We start from the raw sequence: 19738 nt of genomic DNA on the forward strand, positions 1-19738 counted from the left end.
GTTGTACATCAAAGTGTGATTTAGAGCAAAGGTTGTATACCATGTGTGAAATTTACCCATGAATTTTATGATTCTACAATAAATATTAGGAGTAATATTGAGCTATTCATATTCCAAAAACTCACAAATACAACATTTAATTATTTATTTTTTATAATTTTTAGCTAATTAAAATATTGCGAAAATTAATTATTACTTAATAGAAAATAAAATGAACTAAAATGAAATTCATATACAATATGGAGGAGTTAAGAAGAAAGAAAAGTTATTCGAGAGGGGGATTAAGAAGCAGGAAAATTGCAGAGTGAAAGAAATATGCATCAGCGACTAGTGTACGACGACCTACAGAATGTGCACCGTGAACCTCCAACATTTTCACCAATACCACACCCATAACTCTAACAAACCCTAATTTCTCATCTCTCCCAATTTCTCAGCTTAATTTCTTTTCGGATGCAAGAGTAATACCTTCTTTTCTATTTTCCCCATCTAACTTCTACTAATTCACCTCTGTATCTCCATTTCAATTGCTGGGTGAAAATTTCGTTGATTCCTCTATCTTATAGTGGATCAGATTCGGTTTTGGTCCTTTTATCGGACTGACAATTGGTAATTGATCTTAGCTTGAATTTGTTGTTTTTTTAGCTGCTAATTTTTATTTTCTAATTTTGAAGTATTCTGTTTAGGTTTCTGGTTAATTTTTTTGCTTCTGTATAGATTCTCGTTTACTGTATGTTTATTTTTTGGTGGTTAATATATTTTAAAGTCTATATGTAAAATTCTTTTTCCAGATGCATGATACTCCTACCTTCCATCCTTCATTCAATTCGTAATTTGAGTCTCCAATTTTTGAATCAAGTCAGCTGTTTTATATGTTTAATGTTCATGCGTAAGCTTGTATGTGTATCTGTTCAGTCAAGGGCAATCTTGCTATTTTGAAATTGAAATTATTGTAATTTTTTTTTTCCCAATCTATATTTCACTGCAAGTTTTGGTATTGCTGATGCCTTTTCCCTTGGCAAGTTCATTAAGGGGTATAGTTGAATTTTTTTCCCTGGAAGCTCAGTACTGGGTATAGTTAGCTGTGTATGCTGTTAAGAAGTCCCTGTTATGATAGGATTGTCAAATTTCAGGATGGTTTTAGGAACCATTGAAGGGATATATAATTATGGGAAGCAGTGAGACGGATAAAACAGCAAAGGAGAAAGAAGCAAAACCTCCAGCTGCCGCTGCTTCACAGGTCTACTTATGTGCTTGTTTAAGTTATCATTGTTTGTTTTTGTTGCATATTCTTAACTATTGATGTCTTTGGTTTTCAGGAGCAGTCTTCAACCACCAGCACTGGGACTGTAAATCCTGACTGGGCGGGATTTCAGGTTCAAATAAAAACCTTTCTTTTTCTAGAAAAAAAGAAAAAAGAGGAAAATTTCTGTGTCCATTTGGCATTCTGATTTATTATAAATTTTGGTTCTTTCTTCAACAGGCATATTCTCCTATACCTCCACATGGATTCTTAGCATCAAGTCCCCAAGCGCACCCATATATGTGGGGTGTTCAGGTATTCATGACTCTTAATTTATCTATAAGGTTTTTTTTTGCATTAATTCTTATTGAAACTAATCAAAACAATAGCGATGCTGGAGCATGCAAGTTAATAGGGTTCTATGTTCTTGTTGTTTCAATAGTAACTTTCCAGTATTTCTTTGTAGTAAAACATTTTACTAAATAATCCTTAAAATATTTTATTTCTTTGTTTATTGCCTATAAATTTTAAGTATGGGTTGATTTTATCTCCATATTTTTATTTTACACCCTAGAGGCTTTGGTATCAGTCTTCTGATTTTTTTTTTTTGAACCAATTATTGTTGGATGCCTATTTCATTTTTAATCCTTTAATGAACAGGTTGCGAAAAGATTATTTTCTAATGTTTCTGCATGAATCAACAGAAAATAGTAATCCTTGTTTCCTATTTGAAGCTTCTACTACTTCAAATTGATATGTGAGTATCTGAGAAAAATGAGTTAGGGGTTAAGACAAAGATTGATATCTGAGACCTTTCTAAATATTTCAACCCAAATATTTGAAAAGCTAATGCTAATTGGTGCTTTGCGATTCAAAGGACACTGGCTGCCTACTGAACTAAAGCTCAATTGATGTGTTTTTGTGTTTTGATGAGCTTGAACATCTTGCTAATTAGCTTTCAGTACATGCTTCTTCTTGGAATTTTTGATCATTTTACTTTTTATAACTCTTGGTGCAAAAGTATGCTTGGTACATTTCTACCCTGGTCTGGCTTCTAATTCTGAAACTACATTTTCTTTTTGAATTTTTTGGGTCATGTCGCTTGGGATCTTTTACCAGGATTATAGAACTTTGAATTTGGAACTGAATATTTAGCTTTTCTAATGGTTTTAGTTGGTGCAATCTTGCTTAGGCCCGAATTAACTTGGTTTCCTTTCTGAAATGCCATAGTTTAGCAAATGAGCAAGATTCCTTTCCTTCATATGTAGTAATTTGTACTTGGATTACACAGCTCACAGTATCTAATTTAATTATGAATTAGATTTCTCTGGTATTGTGCCCGTAGCATTGCTTGAAGTTACTTAAGTTGTTGCATTTTTTTATTGGTCTTATTCAGTTTCTTGTGGGTAATAGGTGCGGTTCTGATATAATTTTATTTTTATTTTTAATGACAGCATATTATGCCTCCCTATGGTACCCCACCACATCCATATGTCGCCATGTATCCCCATGGCGGCATATATGCTCATCCATCCATGCCTCCGGTATTCTATTTTGTGTTTTAAGCATCACATTTTCTCCATTGCAATTGTTTGCATCTTCACCTGCTAGAATCCACCAAAGGTTGACTTTTCCGCTTCTCATACAGGGGTCTTATCCTTTTAGTCCTTTTCCAATGGCTTCTCCAAATGGTGTTGCTGAGGCATCTGTGAGTTCCCTATACAAATGTTTGTCTTGCAATTTTGCAGCTTATAACATGTATCTGTTCATATGCATGTTTCAAAATTAACGCAAACCAAGTTTGTGCAGGGATATACTCCTGGTAGTGCAGAAGCAGATGGGAAGCCATCTGATGTGAAGGAAAAATTGCCCATTAAAAGATCCAAAGGAAGTTTGGGCAGTTTGAACATGATTACAGGGAAGAATAATGAGCTTGGTAAAACAACAGGAGCATCTGCAAACGGGGTTTATTCTAAAAGGTAGTATTGTTTGACATATTCACATGATTTGGTTGCATCTTGGTGGCATAATAATTGTATTTGTTGGCAGTTTGTACGTATTGCTTGGTTGAGGGTGAATATTATTGGGCTTTTATTTGTGTTTTAGATACTCATTTATTAAATGCTAACTTATTCGTGGAATGGGTGGAAAGTTAGGAGGAGAAAATATGAAGTGTTTGCATTGACAATATAATTTTTGGATCTTAGAACAAACTGCTGATAAATTGAGCTTCTCTTGTCCACCTATTCCAAGCCAAACAGATATAGCCTTCTGTGAATTTCTTGCCCCATTTTCATCTATGAAAATTATTTTCCATTGACACTCAGGTTTCAGCGATTAGAGAATCCTTTAATTATTGTGAGACATATTGCTTTCTTGTTTTTTCCCTGTTCAGTACAAATTATAATTTGGGAGTATGCGGTTCATGTTTATTGAGTCTCAAGCATTTACTTATTGTTATTACTGAAGTTCACTAATTGATGTTGGAACTGCTCTTGATGTGTAGTGCTGAGAGTGGAAGTGAAGGCACGAGTGAAGGAAGTGATGCAAATTCTCAGAGTGTAAGTTCTGTGTATCCTAGCTTATTTTTGCATCTTCACTTGTATTTGCTACCTTTGGCTCTATTTAATATCCATCAACTATGTCGATTCTGGTTATGAACTGCTATCACTCATCTCTTAGCGCCTTGGTTTTCTCCTGTTTATGTTCTGATTTGGTGCCGATCTCTTTGAAATGTCAGAATCTCGAATCTAATTATTGGACGTAGACTTAGGTTATCCAAAGAAATCATGGGGCAGCATAGTAAAATCACATCTGACCTTTATTCTCATCCTATAAGTTTACAATATCCTAACTTAAGCATAGCAGCAACTTGCTCTATATTTTTTTATTGAATAATAATTGAAGCATGTATCTTAAAGCAATTGTGATAACTTAAGTCTTTTCTTCTTGTAGTTACAACGCTCGAAATTCTTGTATGTCTTAATCTGGGAAGATTTCTTTTGCAATTGATTGAATTTTTAACTTTTCCATTGCATCTATCAAAAATAGTTCCTCATTTTAGTTTCTTCTACATGAGAAGTTCTGGCATAATTAGTCCCACCAATAGATATAGTATAAGATGCTATTCAATGAGCTTTTGTAACTCTCCATGGTATAAGATGCTGTTCAACGAGCTTTTGTAACTCTCCATGGTATAAAGTATTACATCCTTATCACCTTCAGGAAGGAAAGGAAACACAATTTATAGTGCAATTCCCTTTCATTATGAATGGAACTGAACATTTATTCTGTCACGTTTTTAAACATTAATCAATCAGTGAAACACAACTATTGAGAAACTTGGTACTGCTGAGCCGTACTGCCGTTGGTCACATGTTTATTCATTCGAAGTTCAAATTAGTAAGAGTCATACTCCTTTCTCTTCCTTGTGCTTTGGGAACATAAAATTAGGTATGCACTTGCAGAGTCAGTGAATGATGCATTAGCACTTGGAGATGAACCAGAATGTTTATTTCAAATAGTTGTGTTAAGCTAATAGGAGATTGCTAGCTAATGTCAGAAACTAACTTTTCTAATTAATATCATGCTATTGATAAACCATTTGAGGTTTCTGAATAGTTCTCTTTTGTAAATCATTTCATTTAATTTCTTTCTGGAATGTGAAAAAGTATCACTATTGAACCTTTGATGCAACAATTTGTAAGCTTAAATGACCAATTCCTAACACAACCATATGTAAAAGATGATGCATCAATAGAAGTACTCATTATTGCAACAAAAGCTGTCTTTTCAATAGTATAGATTGTGCTTGGCGGAGAAATTCAAGCAAACTTTATGATGGAAGACAGGAAGGTCTATTATGAAGCACGGACTCTTCCCTGGGGTCGCCATGGCCGTGTCGGACTCACCGGACTCGGGGACTCGGCGGGGACATGGCGGTGACATGGGACTCCGATTGGACTCGGCAGTGACACGGCGGGGACTCGGGTAATGGTGAAAATATGTAAAAGTTTAGAGTTTTTTTTTTAATCTTTTAAAACCTATGGTTCAATTACAAAATTTGACAAAAAAAACCTAAACTACATCTAATTCTCACCTGTGTATCGCGATTATTAGAGCTTAGGGCTTCTTTCTCTTCCTTCTTCGATTTGTTTTGCGATTTATGATTCTTAGCGATTCTCCTGCGATTTCATCTCCTGCTATTTTCCTGCGATTTCATCTTCTTTCTTCATCTTCTTTCTTGCCGTTGTCTTGTCTGATTTTATCCGCACCAAAATCCTTGCGATTAGAGAATGACTTATTTGTGAATTAGCAAGTTTTTTTATATATTTTATATCTAATATATATATAACTAATTATATAAAATTTGCCGTGTCCCACCGCACCGTGTCTCATATTTTCTAAAAATGCCGTTTGCCGTGTCTGCACCAGTGTCCGCACCCGAGTCTGTGCTTCATGGGGACAATAGAACTAGGAATCATGAAATTTACACATGGTGATGAGAAGTTGATGTTTTATCCCCAAGAAGAAGGATGATTGCATTTAAAACATTATTAACTCATAAAACAACACATTTATACTTGTTATGTAGGGAATTAGCACTTTGTCGTACTTGATTAGATGCTCTTAGATTTATCAGATTTTGGGATTGATTAGAGGAAAAACGTACCCTGCCAATTAGGTCCAAAAGTTTGTTTGGATCAGGTTGCCCATGCCAAATTAGTTGAAGGGCATAAAACCTTGAACTTAGAGTTTGACAACCTTATGCAATTAGATTGCTTTCCAAGTTTCCTACTAGTAAAAGAATTTAATAATTAAAATGGGGGAAATTACACCCATGGCCACTGAACTTTGACTATTTTCACAGTGAGTATGGCCACTGAATTTCAAAACGTAACATAAAAGCCACTGAACTTCAAAGTGTATCCTAAAAGCCACTGAACTTTACACTTTGTTACACCCGTGGCCACTATTACCGTTGACCCACCTTTTTTACTTGGCTTTCTCTTCAACAGGTTATCTTTTCTCTCTCCCTCCCTATTTTACCCCTCCCTCTTCATCTCTTTCACTCTCTTTGTTTCTCTCTCTCTCTCTCTCTCTCTATCTCTTTCCCTCTTTCATTTGTTTCTCTCTCTTCCATCTCTACCATGATGCAATAATCGAAAATAAATAAGTTCAAACTGCAATAATTTATCCAGGATTTCAACTTTACTCCTATACAATTTAACAATTTGGTTTGCTAGTTAACTATAAAATATGTTAATTGTAATTATTTTATCATATCAGAACATACGAAACACAATATCAGGGTTAAGACATTGTAAGAGTAAGTGGTGTAGCTTAATATTTTGCTACCTTATTGGATTGAAAAATAGTTGCTTATCTTTGAAACAATTATATGCATTATTTTTTTAATTTTTCATTTTCCGGAAATGCTATACAAAACAGTTCTGTGTTTTGATACTTGCTAAATGTTTTGTATTTTAACATATTGTTTTCAGTCAGTGTACTTTATTATGAAGAAGTTTTTGGAAGAAAACATTTTTTTAATCTTGCTTTTAGACTATGTTTATACTTTCTAGTTCGATATATTGTTTTCATAATGCTGGAGTGCGGGCCTTAAATAATTCGCAATATGTTATGGACTTAGTGCAGTGGCCCGGTGATAGATGCATATTGTGCCTCTGAGATATAATGGGGTCTGGCGGAAGTACATTTTCTTTTATTGTTTATGCTGGGTTAAGTTCATAGGTGATGCAATTTTTTTTCACTTGTTGTATGTATGGGCCAGGTGGGAGAGGTTCTTCTTGGCACGCAAAACCATAGTTGGAGTTTGCTAATGTTTAATACAATCTCACTCCTTAAGTTTCCAAGTATAGCTATATTTTAGAGATCATGCTATTTGCTTTTCCAACATGCCTTGTAAAGTTCATATCCTTCATCACTAAATTAGTGGACCATTAGTTTTGGAGTTGAAGCATTACTTTCTTAATTTGGTTCTTGTCTTTCATCATATTATAATGTTCTCATTGTTTCTATATCTTGATCTTTGTAGGACTCGCAAATGAAATCAGGTGGAAGGCAAGATTCTCTAGAAGGTGTTGTATTATTTATATCTTTGGTCAATATGTTGACATTTTTACATGCTTATTGATGAAGAAGAACTGCTTCTATATCTGTATTACAGCTGACGCTTCTCACAATGGTGGCTCCGTGAATGTTCCTCAGAACGGAGGACAGGGAACACCTAATACAATCATTAACCAGACTATGTCTGTTGTACCAATACCCCCCACTGGTGCCCCAGGAGCTTTACCTGGCCCTGCAACCAATTTAAATATCGGAATGGAGTATTGGGGAGCCCCAACTTCATCTGCTATCCCTGGAATACGTGGAAAGGTTCCTTCTACTCCAGTTGCTGGGGGTGCCCGGGATCCTCTTCAATCACAGCTCTGGCTACAGGTTAGTCTTTCTCCATTTACTGGTCACAAATTTTTGGGATTGTTCTTATTGTCTTATTTCCACCCACTGGAATGAATTTTATGTTTTTAAACTTGCCTGATGCAATTCATGCTGAGTGTAAAGTAACACACTCCATGCTATCTCAGATTTTAATGCATCCTCATCCCGGTAGATCTTTTTTACTGATTTTGTTGAATAGGAAAGAGTATCCTTTTTTGGGGGTGTGGGTGGGTCTAGGCTGCTCTAAATTCCTCTTCTAAGGCCTGGGATATAAGCTTATTAGAAAGTAGGGCTATGAATGGGTCAGGTCAAGTTGAGCTTTGGAAGTTCAGGCGTGGCTTTATAAGATTAGTATTGAGTTCAATCTTAGTTTGAGCTATATGCTATTAAAGGTTGAGCTCAGCCTAGATGAAAACCGCACTTCAGTTTCAGCTTAAACTTGGTTGCTTGTTAGCAAACATTAAATAAGAGTAGCCTGACTTCGCTCAACAGTGAAAATGAGCAAGCTCACCATCTCAAGCTTGTTAAGTAAGGTTGGCTTGGGAGATTGAGATTGAGCTCTAGCGTGGGCTCAATTCATCGAACTGAAATCAGTTTGAGTAACCTGGAAAATATAATTGGTCTTACAATATTGCAATTTTCCATTTTATTCTTTATGTAATCTTAAAATGCAACATATCAACGTCTAAAACAGCCACATCCATAAATTAATGCAATTCTCCCAGCAACAGTCCTAAATTGGAAATGCATTTCAGAAAAGAAACTATATATATATAACCTTATAAAATGAAATGAATGAAATTATAAAAAACAAACTCAACCCCCACCATGTACAGATCGTGGAAGAACCAAAAAAACAAAAACAAAAATGTGTTTCAATTTGATTACCATGGGAATCAATTTTGATTGACATACATTAGGGAGGGAATAAGTCATTCCCTTTTTTATGGGAATCACATTCCCATTCCATAATTAAATTTGGTTAGTCAAACACTCTAAATGGGAATAACTAATTCACATTCCATTCCTAGGTGCTTTTTAACCTAACCAAACACCCCCTAAAAGTAAAAATCGATGTAGCAGAAAATGGGCCATTATCTGCTCAAGCTTTCATAAACTACATTGTCATACCAAGGGCACCTAACTAACAAGAAGTTATATGATTTAAAAGTAAAAATCGATGTAGCAGAAAATAATAATAAATAACACACTTCCCAGTTCCCTACAACTGCATCAAATCAACAAGTTAAGTCAAGTTAAGAGGTAATGCAAAAGGATTTTAACTTGGGAAAATAAACGCTTTGTCAGAGCGTATTTGTTGAAAAACAGATTAGTATGTTGATTAAGAAGATTAATTCTATAATTGACCTTTTTAATTATAGAGGCATATTGGGGATCTGAAATCTGAACTAATAGTTAAAGGTCCCCTTCATATTAATATGTGACACACCCGGCTTGAAGCTTGCACAACACAGGCCCATATTACCATGTCCTGCAATTAAATCATCAATTAAATCAACAAATGGGGCTGCCAGGAATCGAACCCTAGACTACTTGGTCAACCTGGCTCTGATACCATGTCATGGAACCGTTTGAACCAAAAGCCTTCATATTAAGCTTACTCATAAAAATTTAACAATAAGTTTAATAATATTTGATCCATCCACTTTTCTAAACAGATCTCTCTTTATTGAGCTCATGGCTTTATGATTGTCATCTACAAGTTTTTGTGCATGTGTGTGTGTATAGTTTTTTCTAAATGGAGTTTTCATATTTGTTTTACATGTAGTTGAGTTATAATATTCTAGTAGAACAAGGAAATTTTCATACATTTGTTTAGCTTTCTTATTTTAATACCTGGAACTCTAAAACAATCATCTTTGAAGAAAATGGAAGTGGGGTATTTTATAACAACAGTGGGGTTATTCATAATTTTTTAGTACCGGGGCCTATGAATAGGTTTAGCTTAAAGTAATGACATTGATTTGTTAGCTTTCTTATTTTAATACCTTAAACTCTATAATAATCATCTTTGAAGAAAAGGGACGTGGGGTATTTTATTAACAACAGTGGGGTCATTCATAACCTTTTAGTACCTGGGGGCCGCCTATGAATAGGTTAAGCTTAAAGTAATGACATCGCGTTGCTCGACAGAGTTGAGAAGACCAAATAAAATCTTAAAAGAAAATGAAGTATTACTGTATTACATAATATACCTTAATCTCGGTGGTGGCAATCTGGTATTAAGGAAGAAACATGAGATTGCAAGATGGAATCTGGTAAAACAGATTGAATGTAAGGGGCTGTATATGAGGGCAGCCAATGATCAGAACCAATCTGAACAGAAGATTACCAATTTTCCAGCACATCTCATCCTGCAGAAGAGTTTGTGAAGACATTAATGATCTCCAACGAAACTTGGCCGTCTTCCAAAGTTCCAATTGAAGCATGAAGAAAATCACCAGTAGCAAAGTAACGAGCCTTAAAGACTCTAAAAACTAGAGATTCTGGATAAGCAATCATCCACCAATCTTGTTTATACAAAACAGTATTGAAGAGATGTAAATCACGGTACCCCAAACCGCCAAAACTCTTAGGAAGACATTTTTTGCCAAGACTGCCAATGAATACCATGTGACATATTGGTATTCGACCACCAATATTGAGACATCATACGAGTGATAGACTTACAAACATTTTGTGGTAGTAGAATATGCTCATATGTTTGTAGGGATTGAATCACTGATTTCAACAGATTGTGTTTACTGCCCCTTGAAAGATGTCTGTTATGCCAGGATTGGATTTGTTTGCCAGACACGATCCTTAAGGTACCCAAGGATCTCACTTCTATTTCTACCGACCAAGGAAGGCGACCCCAAATTGTTTTGAACTCCTCGCATTTCTGAAACTTGAAGAATCGGCACAAGTTCTATAACAATCTTATAAAGAACATTGCATAATGTGATTGGCTGAAAATCCTTCATAACTTTTGGATTTTTAACTTTGGGGATTAGAACTATAAAAATGGTGTTCCAATTTGCTGGGATTGATCGCGAATGAAGAATCTGAAGGCAGGCCGATGTTCCAAAATTTCTAGTAAAAACCCCAGGTTGAATCCGTCAGGGCTGGCTGACTTGTCTGGATGCATGGAGAAAACCAGACTTAACCTCTGAAGCAGTGAAAGGATCTGTGGAATATTCATTGTCGGAAGCTGTAATTCTTGGTTCAAGAAAAGAATAAATTTGCTTATCGGATCCCCCATTAGAGCGATAGTATTCTGCGAAGTAAGATGAAATCAGACTGCTTGAACTCGAATCGCAATTATACTCCCTACCCAAATCGTCTGTGAGAGTATGAATTTGATTGAGTTATTTCCGCTGATTAACCCTTGAACGAAAGAACTTGTTTTTATCTAATTACATTTTATAATTCTAATTCTATTTAAAATGTATCAAGTTTAGATGGTTATCTGCTATTTTTTGTTCCAACCTTTATTAATGTTGTATAAATTATGTTCTTGTTAATATTAAATGCACTAGAGTTATAAATATTGATCAATTAAAATCACGAAACTGATTAAAAACTACCCAAATAGTCCTCGACATTATGCTCAATATATTCATCTCTATAATATATTACTGGAAAAAAGCATAATTCGAATAATGTACCATGTTCCTCTGGTCCAAAACAGCTGCCATGGAGATTATAAGTTCAGTCCTTGTATTTGTGAAATTTGTGCATTATCCTTCTAGGGGGCGTTTGGTTTAAATTTTTGAATTAGAATGGGAATTGTAATGATAGGGAATCGAGATTGGAATGAGAATTTAATAATTCTGTCGGTTTAATCCGGAAGGGAATATATATTTGTTGAAATTAACCATACAACAACAACAACAACAACAAAGCCTTAGTCCCGAAATGATTCGGGGTCGGCTAACATGAACCATCATATAAAACCGTGAAAATCAAGTCGTGTCAGCGACACAGATTCGCTCCCTCCACTCCGTCCTATCCACTACCATATTTTCCTCAATTCCCAATAAACTCATATCACTCTCGATCACCCTCCTCCAAGTTTGCTTAGGTCTTCCCCTACCCCTCACCACTACATCCCTTTGCCACTCTTCGGTTCTCCTAACCGGCGCATCAAGCGCTCTACGTCTCACATGGCCAAACCACCTTAGTCGGTTTTCTCTCATTTTATTCTCAATAAATGTAACCCCTACTTTTGTCCTAATTATTTCATTACGCACCCGGTCCTTTCTCGTGTGACCACACATCCATCTCAACATACGCATCTCCGCCACCGACATCTTATGGATGTGGCAGTGTTTCACTGCCCAACACTCCGTACCATATAACAATGCTGGTCTAATTGCCGTCCGGTAGAATTTTCCCTTCAATCTATTAGGCATGCCGGGATCACAAAGGAAACCCGTAGCACTCTTCCACTTCGACCAACCAGCTTTAATCCTATGGGCAACATCTCCATCTACTTCTCCATCCGTTTGGATAATAGATCCTAAATACCGGAAGCAATCCGAGGCCTGAACAACTCTCCCATCTAGGGTGATTGTCCCTGCCTCCCTACTCCTACGGCCGCTAAACTTACACTCCAAATATTCTGTCTTACTTCGACTCAACTTAAAGCCTCTAGATTCTAGAGTTTGCCTCCATAGTTCCAACTTCATCTCCACTCCTTCTTTCGTCTCATCAACCAACACAATATCATCTGCAAACAGCATGCACCATGGTATACTATCTTGAAGTGAACTTGTTAGTTCATCCATAACGATGGCAAAAAGAAATGGGCTTAGTGCGGAACCTTGATGCACTCCAATCGTAATAGGAAACTCTTCAGTTTTCCCAACACTAGTACGTACACTCGTGCATACTCCCTCATACATGTCCTTTATGATGTCAATATATTTCCGCGAAATGCCTTTCCTTATCAAGGCCCACCAAAGTACTTCCCTTGGTACCTTATCATATGCTTTCTCCAAGTCAATGAAAACCATATGCAAGTCTTTCTTCTTATTTCGATAGTGCTCCATTAATTGTCTCATTAGATGGATGGCTTCCATAGTTGATCTTCCCGGCATAAAGCCAAACTGGTTTTCCGAGATCTTCACCGTCCTCCTTAGCCTTTGTTCAATCACTCGCTCCCAAAGTTTCATAGTGTGACTCATTAATTTGATTCCCCGATAGTTGGCACAATCTTGGACATCGCCTTTGTTCTTATACAAAGGGATTAAGGTACTTTTCCTCCATAAGTTTTATAAATACAATTTTATAAATCTGAATGTCTTAAACTGCCTAGTAATAAACTAACTGATAATAAGCTTTTGGTTTCATAACGAATAAAAAAGCCAACCTTCATTCCAATGCCAAATAATTAGTTTTTATCTCTTTATTAAGAAATCGATATTATAATTAATAAAAAGAATAGATAACTGAGGAATGAGTTTGATTGAAGAGGGAAGAGTAGGGAATGGGTGATTCCCATAAATAGGGGAATGCTAATGTAATTTCCATTGCCTAGTCAGTTTGTTTAATCAAACAATTAGAAAGGGAACCTTTCATTCCCATTCCCATTCTCCTTTTTTATCCAACCACACACTCCCTTAATGATTACTTTCACGTAACCACTTTCACCCACATTTGCATCAATATCGTTGTAAGCTCAGAAGGAACAGTTTGAAGTTGAATGTTTTGTTCCTTAAAATTATGAGTTTTTAAAGGCGAAAGACGAGCTGAGGCGATAAGGGCGAAATATCGAGGCGAGGTGGGAGGCGACAAACAAATTAGAAAAATACAAAAAATAAAACCATAACTCAAATTGACTAGTTTTACTTCTAAAGTTGTAGAATAAAATAAAACTTTAGTCTAGTAATAAAATCCTAATTCCTAATAAGATAATAGCAAACATCATCATCCAAACCCAAAACAAAACTAATCGTCTAATAATAAAACTAAATCCAAATAACATAACATCAATCATCATCCAAATCCAAATCCTCATCAAGCTCAATGTCATCCAAATCCAAAAGCCTGCAAAATTTGGAAAAACAGTCCTATCATTATCAAGCAAATCTGATATCAGACCCTAATAAGCTACTGTTTCATACACTTCGATACAGTTTCACACACTTTCATAAACTTTCATGAACATAACTTTTATGAACTTTAATAAAATTTCATAAAGTTGTAGTGAAAATCCCAAAAATTGGGCAGCATAACAGTAAATGGATGAACAGAAAAATAGAACAGAAGAGCAGAAAGTAGAAGAGTGGAAAAGTATAATAACAATACATACCAAATGTTGGGCATCACAACAGTAATGCATCAGTAAGGATGAAGAGCACAAAAATAGAACAAAAGAGCAGAAAATAAAAGAGAAAAAAAGAAAGGATAACATACCTGCTGCAGTGCTGTATGTGGTTGTTGGCTGGCCGCCGGCGATAGCAGAGCTTGGTGGGTGGAGAGAGGCTGAAAGAAGTTTGGTGTACTGTGGATGAGAGTTCTATTCTAGCCTTTGGGTGTGGAGGAGAGTTCTTTTGTAGCTGCTGTTCTGCTCTTCTTAAGTTCTTGTGATATACAGTATATTTTAACCTATAAATTATTTTTTCTTTCCGACAGAAAAACCTAAACTTATATACTTTTTTATTTTTCAGTAACTTTTACTGACCTAGCGCCTTGACTTCAAGAGGGGATCGCTTGAGGATGTCAGGCGGCCGCCTCTTCTAGGTTCGCCCGCCTTCCAGTGCAAAAGGCACTGGAAGGATCGCCTGGGTCGCCTCTTGCCTTTCAAAACAATGTCCGACTCCATTAAATTTTTAAAGAAATGTTGAAAATCTAGCATTTTTCTTCTTCTCAGTTCTCATTGCTAGGCAAATAAGAGTAATTTGGATCGATCTGTTGATAGTTGGGGAAGACACCTTTAAACTACAAAGTAGCAGTCAACATGAATTATGTTGCTTTCCACCTTGTGGTTAAATCTGAACAAGCCTTTCTGAAGGTAGTTGCAATTGTTTTGCCACTTCATTGAACATAATAAGGGGAGCATTTAAATTTGCAAGATAACTTTCGTACACATTTTTTTCCTGTTCCATCAATCTCACATAACATAAACCATCTACTGAAAGAGATTTAAGATGTGTGCCCATTTGAATTATTTTTCTAATTGTTTTCTTTTCAGATTCAGTGTTGATAATTGTTATTGTGAAAATGCTTTTGTAACTCTAGGTTCAGATTATTAATTTGATTCATGAAGTGGGAACAAAGTGACAATTTGTTTGATAAAGTCGCAAAAATGCATTTCTCACCGTGGCTTGGTCGAGTATTGGTTGTTCGTTTGACCCATGCATGTTTCATGTGCCGAAAAGAGGTGTGTCACTTGCCCGGTATTTTTCCAAGTACTAAGTAGAACCTTTTTAATTTTACGAAACTGAATTGGCCCCTTGCTCCCTCTTCATGGTGCAATTTGGAATTTAATCTCTCTTGAGGTGGTTTTCTGGCAGCAGTATTAGTTCATGCCTTTTGATTTTTTGAGATTTTTAAACTGTAAAGCTACTGCATGAAAAATGAACTTGTAGAATTTTTATGTTCTAACCTAAAGAAAGGAAGGAGAGATTTTAGACAAAGGTAATCGATTTCTTGAAGCTTCAACACTGAAAACTTTCGTTCTCTTTGAGATTCCTCTCCATAATCTATTTAATCCGCGAGTCGGGTTTATATCTTTGTGGTTATCACTGTACTGGCGAAGGTTTTCTTCTGTTTGATTACAATGATTTTCTTCGTTTTTAATCAAATTCTCTTTAGAATTCTGCTCTGCTTATTGTATTTGTTTATTTTGCTTTTTCCGTATGGATTCGGATGCAAATTGTTCTGGCATTGGTAATACCAGAATATCATTTTGGAGAAACATAATAAAAACTAAAAAACTAAAATGGAGGTTCTTGTCACTGAGAAAGTATATCAACCCTATATAATAACTCTGGCAGATTTATACCCTTTATCTTTCGAATACAGCCTGCTGATGTATGCACCATCCTGGATCTTTTTCTAGTCCTCTTCTTTGTTTCTGCTCATTTAATTGCCTACAAATTTGCTGAAATAGGTAGATTCTGTGAAAAGCTTACAACGTTGAGGGATTTAATTTTCTGAATCAAACCCAGTTGGAACAATTCTGTATTTAATTTGAAGGCTGTCAGGATTAGGATTTCTGACAGTAAGATTAGGGCAGAAAAGATCTAAGGAGAAGAGAAGAATAGAGAAAGAAGAGAGAAGGTTAGAGAGAGATTGAGATAAACAGAGAAAAGAGAGAATAGAGAGAGAATTTAGAAGAAAGAAATAAAGATTTCATTAATCAATTGCATAATGAATTAGTACAGGCTCATTCTCTTAAATAGGGAAAAAAAGGAAAGTATAGCTAGCCTCCTAAATTCATGGCCCTAATAATTCTAACTTACCTTAAATCACCCTAATAATTCTAACCTACCTTAAATAAGAAAAGGAAATACAACCTACCTTAAATAAGAATAGGAATTACAGCAATTCACTAAATAGATAGAATGACAACTATGGATGGTAAAGAGCTATTTTAATCCTTCTTTTGCACATATGTGACAATACTTCCCCTTTAGAGATCAGTGAACTTGAAAGGGCTCTGCCACCGAAACAGCCCATTGAATTTGTAGCGGAACACGAAGATGACCTGGAAAATTTCTCTTCTCAAAATTCCAGCATGAGCTAGGTGTTTTCTCAATAGAAGTAGGAAAGTTTTGGGTTCTGACATCTAAAGTTTTCTGTTTGATCACTGGAGACATATTAGTCTCAAGAAGGATTTTCAGTGTGTTCGAGGTGATTGGAGATCTGAAAGTCGGATTAGGTTTCAGATTGTTTCGGGTGGTTATTGGGGATTTGAATGGCGGTTTAGGTTGCAATTCTTCCCTATCATCTTTGTCTTGCCTAAGGGCTGCTTGCAATGCTCTAGGGTAATAGGATCTCTTAATCCCAATATTTAAAGGAATGATAGGACATGGTAGAGAGTAAGGCCCTGTTTGATAACAATAAAAATCACTTAAATTAATAGATTAAGCACTTATTTAGTTTAAGTGTGTTTGATAATGGTTTTTTATTAACCACTTAAATTATTCAATTAAGCTACATATCACTTATTTTGTTATCATTTAATAATTTCAGCACTTATAATATTCAACACTTAAAATTCAGTACTTATTTTTTCAGCACTTAATTTTCAGTTTTATCAAACGACACCTAAGGCTCAATAATGAAGGGGCTTACCCTTTCAAACAGCCCTCCTTAACAATTTCAACAGTGACCTGCTTCCTTAGAGAAGGCTGCTCTAGCACATCTTCAACTTTTCCTTGCAAATAGAGACCTTCCAATTCTATTTTCTTTTGTGGCATTTCATCAAACAGTTGGAGGGTGGTTTGCAAGGTTTCCTCTTCTTTGTTCTCAGACATTACATCAAACAACTGGTAGGCAATAGAAGAGGGATTTGAAACTCCATGAGTTTCTAGAATCAATTGAGACAAATTTGAGATGGATTTACAGATTTGTTCAAGAGAGTTTTGTTGCTCCTTACGAAGAAGTTCCCATCGTTGATCAGAGTCCTGTTGCTCCTTGCAAATCCGTTCCCATCGTTGGTCAATTTCTTCCATGGCGGGAGGAAGGAAAGCTCTGATACCAATGTCAGGATTAGGATTTCTGACAGTAAGATTAGGGCAGAAAAGGTCTTAGGAGAAGAGAAGAATAGAGAAAGAAGAGAGAAGGTTAGAGAGAGATTGATAGAATAGAGAGAGAATTTAGAAGAAAGAAATAAAGATTTCATTAATCAATTGCATAATGAATTAGTACAGGCTCACTCTTAAATAGGAAAAAAGGAAAAGGAAAGTATAGCTAGCCTCCTAAATTCATGGCCCTAATAATTCTAACTTACCTTAAATCACCCTAATAATTCTAACCTACCTTAAATAAGAATAGGAATTACAGCAATTCACTAAATAGATAGAATGCCAGCTATGGATAGTATTTAATCCTTCTTCTTTTGCACATACGTGACAAAGGCGTCTTCATCTGTTCATATACTTAATTCACAATGATCATATTGTCAATTATTGTTATTTAGGACGAGAGAGAGATAAAGAGACAGAGGAGAAAGCAGTCAAACAGAGAATCTGCTCGCCGTTCTAGGTTGCGTAAACAGGTAAAAAGTATGCCTCAGAATGTGGTTCAAAATAGCTATTTTTCTTTACATTCATTGGTAATATGGGTCCTTTTGAATCAGGCTGAATGTGATGAGCTGGCCCAGCGTGCTGAAGCCTTAAAAGAAGAAAATGCCAATTTGAGATCAGAAGTGAACCGCATCAAGAGCGAGTACGAGCAGCTTCTCGCAGAAAATGCCTCTCTCAAGGTGATTATATATTCCCTGGTTTGATCATTTAACTTTATTGTCCTTGTATTTCTACCTGCTCTGTATTGGAATTGCGATGATTAGTTCATGGTTTTGGGTTTTCGCATTCGAACTTTTTACCTGTAGGAGAGTTTTGGTGTAATTGGGTCCTTAAAGATATACACCTAGGGCATGTAATGATGTAATGACTTGTACTAGTCTGAAGTTCAAACATCCTCGTGTCCTGCGAACCAAAACGATAAAATAAACAAATAATCGATGAAGGATGCTCCACTAGGTTCTTTTCAGCTTTACGAGTAAATTTCCGAAATTACTGAACTCTATCTACGAAAAATTGCTGGTCTGATGAAGTTTATGGATATTGTTGCAGGAGAGACTTGGGGAAATTCCGGGTCACGAAGAGTTTAGGAGTAGCAGGAATGAACAAAACGATACACAAAAGAGTGGACAAAAAGATCCTGTATAGTGTGGTGTGTAGCTGCCATGTTTTCAGCAGCTTACCCTAACCAAATTAGCAACAACAACAGGACTCCCCTTATTTTGCATAGCATCATGTAGTTTTAAAGAAAAAAAACTTGATGAAAGCTGACGTCAACAGTTTTAGGAATTATTGATCTGGTGAGTATGGTATCATCCTCAATTCCTAGGTCTACCTATCAAAATCTTCTTGTAACAATTGATGATGAACTAGGAAGCAGAGAGTAAATTAAGTTTGTGTCATATCCCAAAATGAAGAGGGCTGTCTGTATTTATTTATACTCAAAACTTGTCATTCTCAATTTCTCATCCTTATTTTAAAGAAAATAAGATGGTTGATGATTGTGCTGTGCCGTGCCCTGCCCGACTTTATGGGATTTTATTCAAACCTCTGTGTCAAAAAATCCTATCTGTATGTATGACATTGACAGTTGTGTGGAGTGCAGTTAGAGCCCCGACATGAAATTCTCTTGTTGAACAAAATATTGTTATTGGAATTTCAGTTTTTTTTCTTTCTTTAAATCTTGTGGTAATGATTAGGGTAGGTTGCATTGAAATGGTGGAAAATCTTATATTTCATAGATTTCTCCTGAATCCAATAATGAAGTTCTCAATGGGTTTGTTCAATTTTTGGTAGAGGCTATCTGTATGTATGACATTGACAGTTGTGTGGAGTGCAGTTAGAGCCCCGACATGAAATTCTCTTGTTGAACAAAATATTGTTATTGGAATTTCAGTTTTTTTTCTTTCTTTAAATCTTGTGGTAATGATTAGGGTAGGTTGCATTGAAATGGTGGAAAATCTTATATTTCATAGATTTCTCCTGAATCCAATAATGAAGTTCTCAATGGGTTTGTTCAATTTTTGGTAGAGGCTATGTTTACTTTGTGTGTTTTACTAAAAATGTAGTTTCAGTTAATAAAATTTAAATATCAATTTTTATACTTTATGAGAGTCTTGTTTTAGGGTTTCTTGTGATTCTATTACGGAGGAAAAACTTAGTGATGTTACTATTGTTGATGATGGTTTTGAGTTCTTTGGGCTAGGAAACTAAATGAATTGGTGACTTGTGCAAACTGTCTCTTGGGAACCCTAGTTATAGATAGGTCCTATAA

At 35.8% G+C, this 19738-nt stretch overlaps 1 protein-coding gene across 1 annotated transcript; it reads left to right on the forward strand.

Moving 5' to 3' along the window:
* Nucleotides 1–245: 245 nt before the first annotated feature.
* Nucleotides 246–19081, forward strand: LOC136232208 (bZIP transcription factor 16). The gene is made up of 13 exons (XM_066021250.1): nucleotides 246–609; nucleotides 1134–1240; nucleotides 1320–1376; nucleotides 1484–1558; nucleotides 2698–2787; nucleotides 2892–2951; nucleotides 3053–3222; nucleotides 3750–3804; nucleotides 7302–7344; nucleotides 7434–7708; nucleotides 17862–17939; nucleotides 18021–18146; nucleotides 18517–19081. The coding sequence occupies exons 2-13, from the start codon at nucleotides 1169–1171 to the stop codon at nucleotides 18610–18612; spliced, it is 1197 nt and encodes a 398-aa protein (XP_065877322.1). The 5' UTR covers nucleotides 246–609; nucleotides 1134–1168; the 3' UTR covers nucleotides 18613–19081.
* Nucleotides 19082–19738: the final 657 nt, after the last annotated feature.

Source organism: Euphorbia lathyris, chromosome 6, assembly GCF_963576675.1.
Source record: "Euphorbia lathyris chromosome 6, ddEupLath1.1, whole genome shotgun sequence".
In the NCBI taxonomy this organism is placed as follows: Eukaryota; Viridiplantae; Streptophyta; class Magnoliopsida; order Malpighiales; family Euphorbiaceae; genus Euphorbia; species Euphorbia lathyris.

Coding starts and splice junctions, on each gene's coding strand:
- LOC136232208 (XM_066021250.1), top strand. CDS start 1,169: ATGGGAAGCAGTGAGACGGATAAAACAGCAAAGGAGAAAGAAGCAAAA. Junction 2,788..2,891: donor CTCATCCATCCATGCCTCCG/GTATTCTATTTT, acceptor CTTCTCATACAG/GGGTCTTATCCTTTTAGTCC. Junction 7,709..17,861: donor AATCACAGCTCTGGCTACAG/GTTAGTCTTTCT, acceptor ATTGTTATTTAG/GACGAGAGAGAGATAAAGAG.